General features: G+C 39.3%; 2 protein-coding genes and 1 long non-coding RNA gene across 7 annotated transcripts in view; 1 reads left to right on the top strand and 2 right to left on the bottom strand.

Moving 5' to 3' along the window:
* LOC105452989 overlaps positions 1-14,092 on the top strand; it is a 67,812-nt gene that overhangs the window by 47,521 nt on the left and 6,199 nt on the right. For both annotated transcript variants that reach the window (XM_011694609.1, XM_011694608.1), the window contains exon 3: positions 10,720-12,463. In XM_011694609.1, the coding sequence (XP_011692911.1) occupies positions 11,053-12,463 (1,411 nt within the window). In that variant the 5' untranslated portion in view covers positions 10,720-11,052. The remainder of the gene's footprint in view (positions 1-10,719; positions 12,464-14,092) is intronic.
* LOC105452987 lies at positions 85-909 on the bottom strand. Its single transcript, XR_974811.1, has 2 exons — positions 761-909; positions 85-683 (listed from the first exon to the last, which is right to left on the bottom strand). It is a non-coding gene; the product is annotated as an uncharacterized LOC105452987 (long non-coding RNA).
* LOC105452988 (probable cytochrome P450 6a13) overlaps positions 1,199-14,092 on the bottom strand; it is a 42,773-nt gene continuing 29,879 nt past the window's right edge. The window contains exons 1-6 of one of the 4 annotated variants that reach the window (XM_011694603.1): positions 6,107-6,546; positions 4,315-4,711; positions 3,577-4,156; positions 2,997-3,218; positions 2,550-2,801; positions 1,199-1,454 (exon numbers count right to left, since the gene is read on the bottom strand). In XM_011694603.1, coding sequence (XP_011692905.1) covers positions 1,270-1,454; positions 2,550-2,801; positions 2,997-3,218; positions 3,577-4,156; positions 4,315-4,665 — 1,590 coding nt within the window. In that variant the 5' untranslated portion in view covers positions 4,666-4,711; positions 6,107-6,546 and the 3' untranslated portion in view covers positions 1,199-1,269. Of the gene's footprint in view, positions 1,455-2,549; positions 2,802-2,996; positions 3,219-3,576; positions 4,157-4,314; positions 4,712-6,106; positions 6,547-14,092 lie in introns of those variants that run through there. The other 3 variants (XM_011694604.1, XM_011694605.1, XM_011694606.1) reach the window with 3 other exon arrangements.

Genomic DNA, 14,092 nt, shown 5'->3' with positions numbered 1-14,092 from the left:
AGCTTTCGCCGCGCGCGAAACCCGTCGCCCGTTGAAAGAATGGCAGAGAAAACATTTGGGGAGAAAAGATTCGTTCGCGTAAAATTCGTCTGAACAACACTGGCACTTTATTTACTTCGAAACGCCGCATTTAATATAAATACATTCTACAAAAGTAAAGTACGAGTGCCTCTCGCGAAAAGTTAAAAGCGAGTCATTTCTGGAGTCTAGTATAGTGTGAAATAAATCTTCGCGCGATATGAAAGCATATATACATAAGTACGTAGAAATGAGAGAGTCGCTGATAACAGCGACTTGATATGTTCATAACAGCAGATGCATATATCACTTTTAATCATTTAAATATCTTAGAATATCAATTAAATCATTCCAAATTTCTTTTCTCTATTCTATTTGATGAATTAAAAAAGAAATTTAAATTGATACTCCCATCCTGTACAACCTTCTACCAGCTTCTTTCAGCTAAGTTTTATGTCGATGATTCTTTCTATTGGCTCTTCTGTTAAGATTAAGTATGCCTATATATTCGTGCTTGCCCCGTGCCGAGGGACGTCTTTCTTTTATTTGCTGTATCTGTTTAATCCACTTGATCAGTGCCTCAAGCTCCTGTTGGGCGTTAAAACATTGAACGATAACAAATAAGTATAATAGCTGGCATTTTTCTAGTCTTTCGTCGCGTTCAGCTGAAAGAAACAGGCCTATTATCAAAACGATTTTATATATTGTATATACGTGTATTATATATACTTGTAATATTAACTTTTTTAACTTTAAATCACCGGGTTTTTTTAGGGGAAAAACGAAAACGCTCTTATGTCTATTTCTACCAAGGTAGATTAACTTTAATCCAGGTTTAACTTACTTTGTATCTTTTTCTACTTTTAAGAATTAGAACAAGATAAAAAGTAAATAAAACCGTGACTAAAGTTAATCTACATTGGTACACGGAAAGAACAATTTTGCTGAATCCAGATCTGAAAATAATTTTTGTTCAATAATCAAAATAATTTTGTGCGAAAGTCAAAATGATTGCTAGAATATCAAAATGTTTTATAGCAATGCTTATCAGTTTTAACATTCTAACAAATTATCAAAATAATTTGTTAGAATGTTAAAACTGATAAGCATTGCTATAAAACATTTTAATATTCTAGCAATCATTTTGACTTTCGCACAAAATTATTAACATAACAAAAAATCTTCAGATCTGTATTTAGCAAAATTTTTAGACCTTTCAACAAAATTGTTCTTTCCGTGTTTAAATGGACATCAAACACCGCATCCGCATTTAGGAAGACGGAGTAATGCCAGCCAAAATCCCGTCTCGCTCGTGGTCACGAGGCTCCGCCTGCTGAACTTGATCGGCACCGGCGACTTGTCGCATATCTCGACCCGATGATCCTTGAGGTACGCTATTATCCCCATCTTGATTTGCAGCAACGCGAATCGCATGCCTGGAAAGTTGCGAAATCGTCATAAATCCGTCCGCCGCGATTACCCGGCGTCGCGCCGCGCCGCGCCGCGCCGCGCCGATCGGGTTACTTAATTGCTGACTTAAAGCGGCGCGGAGTTTGAGGCGGAGACTTATCAAATCGGGACGCGCGGAGCTGCAGCTTTTGCATGAAACGCACGCATACGGTACATTATCAAGGTCGTCGTCCTCCGGGCCGCATAAATTTGCACGCTCAAGCGAGCGGCTGCGTCTCCGACCTCTTGAGCCAATAATTGCTGTATACGCGAGTTATTTGAACGACGAATTTCGCACGCGACGCAACGCTTTAATATATGCAATCTAACCGTCCGTCCGTTTATTAGTTGAATTAAACGATCGGCCGACGATAACGCGTGGAATATCGGCTGAATGTGATTCAATAACATTAGCATACTTTTGCATGAAGTATATACGGACGGAGATAAGGGGAAAATGCATGAATCGGATGCGCGATAAGACGATCGAGCGGGATTACACAGCGTATTTGCGAATTCTATATAGATATTATTTTTTATCGCGAATGTCAGCTGTCACGGTTCTCAAGTGCTCATCGAAGTCAGTAAGCTTTTTTTTTGGTTCAAACGAGCGACGTAGCTAGCACGTGACGTAATATCGCGTTGAGTCAGCGGATTGTGAATTCCGGATTGACCGTTTGCTTAATTTGCTACTCGCAATTATACCGTGATATCATTCACATCCATCTACGGGAAAAAAAAGATTAATTAAAAAATTTTAACCTTAACGGACTGCTCCGTCCGAACGACGCGAAAAATAAAATAAAAATATAGGTGTTGAACCGGATTAACTTTTTTTTAGATCTGATGAGATTTTTATAACTATAATTAATTATAATAATTACTAACAAAAATTAATAGATAACAATTATCTGGATAACACTACTCTCTTTCTTTAGTTTTTTTTTGTATACAAATGTTATTCATTTTGTTTTTTATCTCCATAGTACATACTCGAGGTGTTATTTCTCCCCAATTTTCTAGTTGTTGATACTATTTCTTTCTCTAACAATAAGTGTAAAAATATATATGATATACAATACCTATACAATTTCGTGGCCCTTCACCGAATGGAAGAAACGTGTAGGGGTGTCGCGTACGTTTGTTCTCTTCCGTGAATCTGTCAGGATCAAATCTTGCCGGATCGGGGTAGTAATTCGGGTCATGGTGGAGGCCGTAAATCGGGATGACGACCCGCATGCCGGCCGGCAGTTCCACATTGCTGTTCGGTATTCGATACTTGTACTCACATCTTCGAGAGAACAGCGGGGCTGGCGGATACTTCCTGAGGGTCTCTACATTTCCATAAGCGTTCCCAGATTATTTTCAATGGTTTTATTTATACTGTCGCGTGACGATTTTTATCGTCGTACGTGAATCTCGTTGTTCACGATAAAAAAGATTACGTTCAACGAAGTGTAGAAGTGTATAGAAATATTTATCCTTATCGGACTTATATCATCAATAACAACAACTAACGGGGTCCGTACCTAATATTACCATGTCGAGATACTTCATTTCCTGCACCGCGTCGTAAGTTAATTTCCCATCTCGTGCTCGTATAGCGTTGTGTACCTCTTGCCTGGCCTTATCTTGGATTTCCTGATTCAAGGCTAGCTCGTAGAGGCAAAACGCGATCGTGTTCGACGACGTTTCGTAGCCGGCGGCGAAGAAACCGAACGCCTGTGCCGCGATAGTGTTCTCATCTAATTCTATAAATTATAATAGATTTTTTCAACTTTCATGAATAAAATTAGATAGAATTAAATATCGTCTACATTGCACGGAAAGAACAATTTTGCTGAATTCAAATCTGAAAATAATTTTTGTTCAATAATCAAAATAATTTTGTGCGAAAGTCAAAGTGATTACTAAAATATTAAAATGTTTTATAGCGATTCTTATCAGCTTTAACATTCCAACAAATTATTTTGATGATTCAACAAAAAATTATTTTCAGATCTGTTTTTAGCAAAATTTTTTTCGACCTTTCAATAAAATCGTTCTTTCCGTGTGCATATTATTTTCGTAAGGTAATTAGTTTACGATTAATCACGCAATTTAGTTTACCGATTTCCTTGGCCGCTTGGACGTCCTCCTCGCTGCAGATCGTCGGACTAACGGCTTCACTGTCCAGAGTACCCTTGTTTCTCAGCTCGATTAGCAGGTCCATGAAATCGTGCCTGGTCGCGCTCCCGTTACTCTCCCTCTGGCTGATCATTTGCGACACGACGTGCATGAAGAACTGAGTCACACTAGGATCGACTAGCTGCACGCCCAGCAGCCTGTACAGCCTCGGCATGGCCGTGCGTAGCATCCTCCAGAGGGTGGCCTTGTAACTCGGCTTCGAGAGCCTCTTCACCGACTTGTGAAACTCGGACGTCTCGTCGGTGAGCGCGTTTATCTGTATGCCGAAGGCGCAGCTGCCGATGACGTCGAGGATGAATTTCGCGGCCAGCTCCCGCACCTCGACCGTCCGGTCGCCGTTGCAGCTCGCCACGTCGATGAGCCGCTGCAGCTCCTCGTAGCATTCCACCAGCAGATAGAACATCCGCTTGAGCTTGCCCGACGAGAACGCGGGTGTCAGCTTCGACCTGAGGCCCTTCCACTTGCGCCCTTCGAGATTGAACAGATGGCCGGAGAGCGGATCCTGGATGCAGCGTGCCACGCATTAAAATGGGATTTAAAGCTCGTCAGTTCGGAGTTCTCGCGTATTTTAAGAAATTAGCAGTTTACGTCTAATTGGCAGTTAGCGCCTCGAGACGGGGAAAAAGATCTATTTAGTAGTCGCGTATATAGGTATATTACCTGATCACTATTGATCGGAATCCCACGATTCAGGAAGCAAGCGAAATCCTTGACGCACACGCTCCTCACCAGATCGGGATCGCGTAGAATCAGCACGGGCGATCTCACCCGAAACGCGCCAAAGAACCTTTCATCCTTGAACCACTGATACATCTCTTTCACGCCTTCCGGCTGCGACCTCCGGAACAGGAGCAGAGGACCGAAATTCCCCACGAGCACGGTCGGCTTTCTGTACGGTACGCCGCGGCATTCCCAGAAGTCAAAGGTAGCCGTGAGATAGAAGTACAGGCTACCGAAGACGAGGCCGATAAGTAGAAAAGGGTCCAGCAATATCGCTGCGATGTCAAGCATTTTCAACCTCTGGTCGACGCGCGAGTTTCAATGGGCGAATTTTCGTCTGAAAGTAATATAAGCTCCAATTTATGACAGAAATAACAATGTCTCTCTCTCTCTCTCTCTCTCTCTCTCTCTCTCTCTTTCTCTCTCATAATTTTATCATCAACGATTAAAGTGCGTCGTAATCCTTAATTTATATTGCATTCAATAATTTCTTCGACGTGAGCGGAATTATAACTCGATAGCCGCGCGCTGAATCGTTTGCGGATATATCGAGTTACGGGACATTGTTGAATCGCGCGAAGCAGCCGCGGCTGTTTGACTATACGGACGTCTATTTTTAAATTCGTTTTACAAACGTAAACACTTAACACTGGTCGCGGAGCGACAAAGGAGCACCGCGAGGAGAGATTACGATGCTCATGCTTGCGCTCGTGTTTGCGACAGATCCGATTGCACGCGAGACTCCGGTCGTGTATACGTACACAAAACACGCGCGCAGATGTTTAGCGTGAATCCCCCACACGCGAGTTCACTTCTTAACCACCTGCTGCTTTCAGCAGCAACGTCAAGACACTGGCCGAGCGATGAAACACTTTCCGTCGGTCACAGCTCAATTTCTGTTATGCAAATGACGCGTGTTTTACGAACGTTTCAGAAATATATTTCAAATATTCTTAAGAATAAAAAAAGTAGGATAAATATCCTGAATATTAATCGTTATCTTTTCTAAGAATTTTGCATGAATTTATGATTCTAATTGTTTGATTTCTGCGCGCGTAGGTCTCGAATATTGTTTCACGAGCAACGCAAATGAGCCACCGATCCCCAACTAATTACGAGTCGCGACTCTTATGGAAGGTAAGCGAATCAAATTGTCGGGTACTTCTTGCAAATGCGTATTAATTTCTAACACGATTTGCGGACAGTGTTTGTAAGTATTGAAAGCCAAGAGAGTTATGTAGATGCAAAGGTAAAACAAGGAGTGATCTCTTCCGAGAAGGATTATGGATTATCGATAGCGACTCTTGAGAGTCTGGGAATCCCGGAAAACGAAATCTCACGATCGCGATTCGGATGTTAGGTAATTCGACATAAATCAAAATAAGCGCAAGTATAACTTGAAATATATAAACTATTACGCGAAACACTAATTTAAAAAGTGTTTGGTATAAAATAACGATCGAGCTGCTCTTGAATCTTAAGTTATCGGCTCTCCATCGGCATTCGATTTTATCGTGTCTTATTTATTGCGTCTGACTCAAGCGTCAGGAATTTTTAAAAGAGAGAAAGAAGTTTAGAACAATCGTGAAACAAAAAATATATTTTATCAATCTATTGAAATTTTTGGTCTCATTGATTCCAATAATGACGCAAATTCGTTCTATAGTTGCTGTTACGCCAATTTCGCGATTATTTCATCTTTCTCACATTTAGATAAGCGATAATTTTTTACTTCGCTTACGGCTGCGTCACGCAGTTCGCGCCGCGCCGATCATTCACGCGCACTCCGTTTCTTCGCCCGAGAGGGATGCGCTGCACTCACTGGCATTCCGAGGAGTAACGAACGCAAAAACGGCACAAGCCTCGCGCCGGTGTTCGTCCGATTTGGCGTGACGGAAAGTCGGTTGAACTAAAAGACAATCCGCGGAATAGTTTCGCTGCAACACTGGTGGCACCGGCCGCTCGATCTCTCGATCACGTGGCGCGGATCGATGATCGGAGCCGCCGGTCGTCGCCGACCGCGGCGGCTCGCGAGAGGACGGCGGCGGAAAGGAAAGAGACGAGTGAAACAACAGGGGGACAGAAAAACGACGCAAATATGTATTCCAAGCGCGTGGCGTTGTATCGTCGTCGCGGCGCCGTATCGTTCCCGCGGAAAGGCTGACCTCCCACTGACTGGAAGGCATCAACGATCGCCGCGCATTTATAGAGACCTCACGCTCGCGCCGGCTTTTGAGGCCGAGCCCGCACGGCCGATCTGATACCTCCGCGGATACGCCACGGGTTATCTTCAAGAGGTTTCTGCATCCCTCTCCGTCACCGATTTCAGCCGCGCGCTGAGTAGAACGAACCTGCGTTCTTCAATTGCGCGTGGCCGACCTATCTCCGTCCGTCGCGAAAATTCATTGCGCTCGAGTGAGTGACGGAAGATAAAAAAAGAAATTTTTAATGCAACACTTGAGACGCAAATTACGGATCTTCGTATATATCTAAATTTTTATATATCATCAAAATATATAAAAATCCTGATATATATTGAAATTTTACTCGGTATAAAAATTATTTTTAATCTTGGTACAAATTCTGCCAAACAGTGTAGTAGATTAATCTAATCTTTATGAAGTCAACATATCATTTATTTGATTCTGAAGATCTGCAAAACGTGACTGAGCATTATCTTGAAAATATCGATCAATATGTTACGCGCGTAGATAAACATAGAGATACTCCGATATATTTTTATATTCCATGTAAATAAAACAATGCCAGGATCTTTTTTTCAAATGTATTTTTGCACTAAAATAATAAAACATTTTATTGTCCCTCCCTTTTTCGCTTTTGAGCTAGATCGGGTATTTGTTTGGCTGAACGAGCAAAGTTGAAAATAACGCACTGCCGAGAAAGAAGTACTTCCTTGCTTTCACAACCGAGCATTAGTTGTTATTTGCGCATTTGCTTTGATATCGATAAAACATCAAGCGCGCAAATATTGCGTTAAGATTTAGACGCTGGCGACTGTCAGTGTCTCTCTCTCTCTCTCTTTCTCTCTCTCTCTCTATCTTACATTGCGACGTGCATTGCAAATGAAAATAGATTTTCCTTTCACGTTTATCCCTGCAATGTTGATCTCTACCTCGATGAAAACAGATGGTAGTGCATGGGGAATCGTGCTTACATTCCTTTTGAACGTTTATTCGACTTGTATATAATGTATTTCCAGCCGATTCACTATTTTTTCCCCTTTTATTTAATATAAATTAAAATTTAATATATTAATTTTTTATTATCATTTAATATAAATATATTCATAATTATCATTGTTTAATATAAATTAATTTTTTGTAATGTAAAGATAATTAAAATTGAAACACGTTATGATCATTGAATTTGGCTCTGTGGAAAGAAATTCTGGGAAAATCTTGTTTGATAAAATGCAGATTTTATTACTTCAGGAATGATTACGTATCGCATTATATTAAAATATTATGTGAATGCAAGCTTATCTTTCTCAATCAGAATACTTTCATACAAAATCTTATCGAGATCTTTAGCACAATCAGAAAATTATTTTATTACATTATAAAATGATAGGCTACAAGTGGCCGTGAGATGTTATTTATTACAGGCAATTAAGTACTTGAACTGTACACGTCGAAAAATAAATTGCCAGCTGTATGCAAAGCTTCATATTTTTCAATATTTCCTAAGAATTTAAAAAAAATAAGCGTATAAGAATGCACAATCATGTGTCATCATAATTATAAAAATATGTACTCTATTCGCGCGCTTCGTATGAGACATGAAACAGAGGTGCATTAATGAAGAGCTGCGCGATTGTCCTAAATAAAAATAAATAAAAAACTTATTTGACAAATGTAGGTTTTTTATTTATAATTTTCATATGTATTTATTAAAATTGAAAAGTAAAGATGTCAATGACCAACCGTTGATAATTGGCCGACTATTGATCTTGCTGCTTGCTATAGAAGCGACTGGTTTTCGTCGTTGGAAATGTTTCGCGAACTCTACGATACGCGGTGCAGATTTTGCGAGTCTATAATTTCCTATTTTCGTTAAATTAAAGAATTTCTGTTCTATGAGTCCACCGGTAATCGAAATATTCAAATATTATGAGAGAAGTAAGCGTGCGTCTCTTGTAGATAACTCACATTTCATCGTACAATGTTTTAATTAACATATGCATTATATAAATAATCAATTCTTCTTTACACACATATTTACGATTAAATATTTTGAAAAACATAAAGTATTAAATAAATATAATCACATTATAGTATAAATTATTATGTACACTTCTAAAAATTTAATTAATTTGTATTTGTATTTAGAAGAATTATATTAAGTTATATTTTTGCAAATATTTCAGGCCATGCACTTTTCTTGTTAATTACTATCGCAAAAACGATCTGTTTGCACATTCTACGCCGAAATTTGGAATCATCTTTTTGTAGTGTGTGAGTTTCGAGCCCAAAGAAGCAGATAGTGACAGTTTCGCTGGCTAAACTTGGCAGCAAAATCTGGGAATTCGAACAGCTCTTCATTGTGTTCGCGTATCGTTCTGCAAATTGCTAAATTAGACAGTTGCTGTCAGTTCAGCCTAAGTTTACGACCTGAGAACGAGTTTAGGAAAATAATCTGCGAAAATATTGGGTTAATACAAGCGTTAAATTACCACTCTACTATATTCATCATTTTAATTTCATCTTTAAATTATATTATATTTATATGTCTGAAACACTTCGATGAGACGACGTTTCCACTAATGTATTATGTCTACAGAGAGAGAACGTACGCGATAGGATGTATAGTAGATAGTGTCTTGAAATTTTCAAACATGATTGCGATTAATCCGAATACCTGTCGGATTTTACCGGTTGCGAGAGCCGGCGTGAGCTTTGTGCGCAAATTTCGCCACCGTTGTCCGCCGAGATTGACTGAAATTCGCAGTAAGCGGATCAGCATGTTCGTTTGCTGCTGTTCCACGACCTAAATAGGACTATGAATAAATAATCAGCAATCGTATTCATTTGAATGCAATCATTGTTGCGGAAGCCAAATTAAAATTTTATTACTTATCACCTGGAAAAATTAATATCATATTTTTGGCATAATTAAAATAAAAAAGATTTAAGATTTTTATCGCGACGAAAAATTTGTAATAAAATCAATGCACTTTCAGAATTAAACTGATTATTTGTCATAGAAATTCATGTCTCATTAACGCGGAAACGTAAAGCAGTTGAACATAAAGCTGGAACATAATAGTATATGTTAAAAGTGACATCTTAATTATAAGTTTGACCACGCACCTTTCACATAATTTTCCGTAAATATTATATAAAAGATTCTAAAGCTTGAAATTCTAATAGAAGAGATATAATAGAGGTGAAATAATTTTAAGTTTAACATGTTCAAATTCGATCACGCATCTTTCGCATGATTTCTTTTATGTATAAAATGTTACATAAAATAAAAGATTATAAAGCTTGAACTCCTTAGAGGAGAGATATAATAGAAGCGAAATAACTTTCTATAGGCTTAACGTATTTAAATAAATTTCCAGTATATATTTGTTCGTATTTTTTAATGACTGATACGAAAATAGTTTTACGAGTTTTTCGAGAGCGTAGGGTGCGTGATTTAACTTACGGACATTGATAGGTTACGCAAAGCCAAATATCCAGATCTGTGTTCTGAAAATAGCTCACCATAACTTACTATAAGGAACCTTAACCGGCGAGTTTGAAAGAACATATGTCTTTTTTCACAGAAGCCAAGAATTACAATTCTGCAATATGTAAATCTTTAATTTATTAAAACTAGAATTAAATATAATATCTCGATTAAGGATTTCTCAATGTCTTTTTTATATGATATTAAAATTTTACTTCCATGCGTTTCCGGATGACAAATTCTGTTTTTGCTACAAATTCTGTAATGCTTTTTGACAGATCTCCAGAAAATAGGTTGATATCATTATTATTTCTATAATATAAATATTTTTGTACAAACACTATTGTACATATTACCGAGTTGTAATGAATCGAATTTTTACAACTGTGCGCTGCTTTTTGAATTTCGAATTATTTCATGACGGTAATAAAGCGACGAAGCTTCCCCTCGCGCGGATACGATGCGGGGAGCCGAGCCACGAGCATCACCAAAATTACGCGGACCACCGCTCGTGGATCCTCCAGTGTCTTGCGTAATAAATTCGCAGCGGATCCGACAGCGTCGATGCAGTCGGAGCCGCGGTTGGAAGAGGCCGCTGCCGCCGCTGGCGGTCGACCGCCTCGAAATGTTGATGCTAAATAAAACTTCTAGCTACTTGGGCCGATGCCATACGCTCTAATTTCCGCGAAGGCACGGCCGGCTGTGGACGTGGTGGCCCGGGGTCTGCCACGTTGGAAGACGATCAGCGCGACGGATCGCTCATAGATTCTACGAATTCTTCGCGATCGCGAAGCGGGAAGTGGAGGACTTTGGCGGAGGTGAAGAAGTCGCGGGTGAAAAGACACGAAGCCGTTCATCTTGGGCGGTCTTTTGGACGAGAAATCGCTCTCGCACGTCAAGCAACAGGCATCATCGGCAGACGGTGGGTCGAGCCTCGCAAACAACGTCCGGTCCTCGCCTCTTCCATGTGAAGGCTGCCCTGTCATGGCAGTCGCCCTTCTGGGCAAGTGCGTCGCGCTGCTGGGTCTCGTCGTGCTGCTCTACGCCACCTGCTATGGCTTCCGGATACGCGACGTCGTGCCGCAGACGCACCATCCCACCGTCTGCATTCCGGCGCATGGCAGAGCCTGCCCAACGGACAGAACGGTGACGACCGAGGGACCGATGTACTCGGCCCGGAAATGGCACGAGGGCACGGTGCCGCGGACCATCGTTGGTGGCCGGAAACCACCTGCCGAGACGACGTCAGACGTCGGAACGGAGAGAATTCAGATCGAGAAATTCGCTGCACATTCGAGAGATAGGGGTGCGACTGGATCTATGCCGAAAAGCTCCAAGATAGAAAGTGACGAAGTAGATGACGACGAAGAGGAGGAAGAGACAGGTGTGGAAGTGGAAGGCGTAGAGGAGGATGAGGAATCAGTGGGTGATTCCGAGAGAAATCAGGCAGATGGAAAGACAGATGAAGACGAAGAAGAAGAAAGTGCATCCGAGACTGAGCTATCTGATCAAGATGCTGAAGAAAAGAAAGTAAAAAAAAAATTTCCTGCTGATGACAATGATGACAAAAGTGAAGATACTGATGAAGATGCAGATGAAGCTGAAGACGCAGATGAAGAAGAAGAAGATGAAGATAAAGATAAAGACGATGATAAAAAATCTTTTAAAAAAGATTCAGAGAAAGAAATTAAAACCACAAAGATTGTTAAATCAATAAAATACAGTAAAAGTAAAGCTAATGATGAAGATGATGATGACGATGATAAAGAAGAAGACGATAAAGAAGAAAAACAGAAAATAGTCAAGTTAGATCAACGAAAAGTAATAGAATTACTTCAAAAACAATTTAGTGTATCGCATAAAAAACAAGAAAAAGACAAAGATGATGTTGAAGATAAAGAGCCTGATGTAAAAGAAACTACTCCGGCACCCAGAAAATTGGAGAAAGTGAGACTCGCCGATAAAGATAGAACGAGAACAGCTACTTTACCTAGCAAACGCGATGTGGAAAAATCAGAACAAGATGATAAAAGACCAGCCGATGTCGCGAAGCCAGCGGTTGAAAGCGTGAAAGAGACGATCGAAAGCACAAAGAAAACTGAATCGATCGAAAGCACGAAAGAATCCGTCGATAGCACGAAGAAATCAATCGAGAGTGCCAAGAAACAAACTGACGCCGCGAAAAAAGTTGAGTCGGTTAAGGCTGCTCCTAAGGCCGAGGTGCCTGAAGCTGCAACGAAGGTAGACGAAAAATCGAAGACGCGAGTGAAACCGGAAACTTCAACACCTGCGCCGAAAATTAAGGAGCAGGCGAAACAACCGGAGAAGGCAGATGTCAAAAAAGTAGTAACGAAACCAACTTCGAGATCGTCGAAGGAAGTTTCGCAAGCGGAGAGTGAGTATTATGTAAAAACGGTTCGATACGAGAAGCGAGTTTATCCGAAGATGTTTAATGCTCCTGCGTGAATAGGCATCGCGCTTGTGTGTGGCAGTATCTTAAGTAATAATTTAACTAACAAGGGAAGTTAGGGAACTCGAAAATTCAGAAAAATCTGAAACTTTGTGTAAAAGTAGAGCAGTTCATCCGTAGTACGAAACTATTTTTTGTTGGTGCTCTATTCCGTTTTGAAGGGATGAAATCACCCCTTGAAAAAAATCGGTTTTTTTCTTCCGACGTAAATATCGTCGAAACTATGAGAGATAGAAAAAAAGTGTTCTTAATCAAAGTTAAATGGCTTGAAGTATACTTTATGATAATAATAAAAAAAATTTTTTAATTTTTTTTTAATTTTTCCCCCACTTCACTTTTTTTTTAATTTTTAAATTTTTTCTGACTAAATTAAAAGTTATTTTAATGCGAATTCAACCATGTGTGATAAAGTTATTTTCCAAAGTATCATTTTCGAGAAATAATTAGAAACGCCTCTATACGCACACCATCTGTACTCGTTTACGCTGTGCACACGCAGCACGTTCTGATCGCATTTTTGCATTTAACAAAGAATAACGATGAAAGCAAATCTATTTTCGCAATATTCTACGGATATATAATTATGAATCGTTTTTATCGCGCACGGCTAGACAACGCTTACAAAGCAAAATTTGAATATCGTAGAGTATCAAGTCAAATTGGTGTAAACAACTTATTGTGGGAACAGTACGTATAATCACGGAAGTTTCTTATTTTATCAGATAATATTTGCGAAGCATTTGAACAAGCATTTGAATATTAATTAATTTCAAGTGAAATAGTTAAATAGTGAAAGACGCATACGCAGTAAATTATTCCTATTTTTATTGTAGTATAATATAAATATAAGTAGAAATACATGTGCAAAATTTGAGCTCTTTGCCTCTGCCAAATTGCATTTAATAACTTCCATTAACCTTCCATGGACTAGTGATTGCACAACAGCTACTGGAATTTCTTTTTACATGCATCACATTTTAGTGAAGAAGGAAACTACATACAACAAATGTAAAAAAATATAATAATAAAAATCAAATGCAAAATATTATTCATGTAAATTATAGCGTACCTTCGGACGATGAGACACACCACAGTTCATGCAAAAAACTTCCATATCGCATAAATTTTAATTTATTAATAAATTTTGCACATGTATTCCTACTTATATTTATATTATATTACAATAAAAATAGGATTAATTTACTGCGTATGCGTCTTTCACTATTTCACTATTTCACTTGAAATTAATTAATATTCAAATGCTTGTTCAAATGCTTCGCAAATATTATCTGATAAAATAAGAAACTTCCGTGATTATACGTACAGACTGTTCCCACAATAAGTTCTTTAGACCGATTTGACTTAATATTCTATGATGTTCAAATTTTGCTTTGTAAATGTGTCTAGCCGTACGCGATAAAAACGATTCATAATTATACATCCGTAGAATATTGCGAAAATAGATTTGCTTTCATCGTTATTCCTTGTTAAATGCAAAAATGCGATCAGAACGTGCTGCGTGAAGAATTGCTGCTGTCTCTTATACACATCTCT

The sequence above is a fragment of the Wasmannia auropunctata genome, unplaced genomic scaffold (genome assembly GCF_000956235.1).
Source record: "Wasmannia auropunctata unplaced genomic scaffold, wasmannia.A_1.0 LD336023.1, whole genome shotgun sequence".
In the NCBI taxonomy this organism is placed as follows: Eukaryota; Metazoa; Arthropoda; class Insecta; order Hymenoptera; family Formicidae; genus Wasmannia; species Wasmannia auropunctata.
Note: the sequence above shows the minus strand (reverse complement) of the source record. Positions and strands in the feature narration are given on the sequence as shown.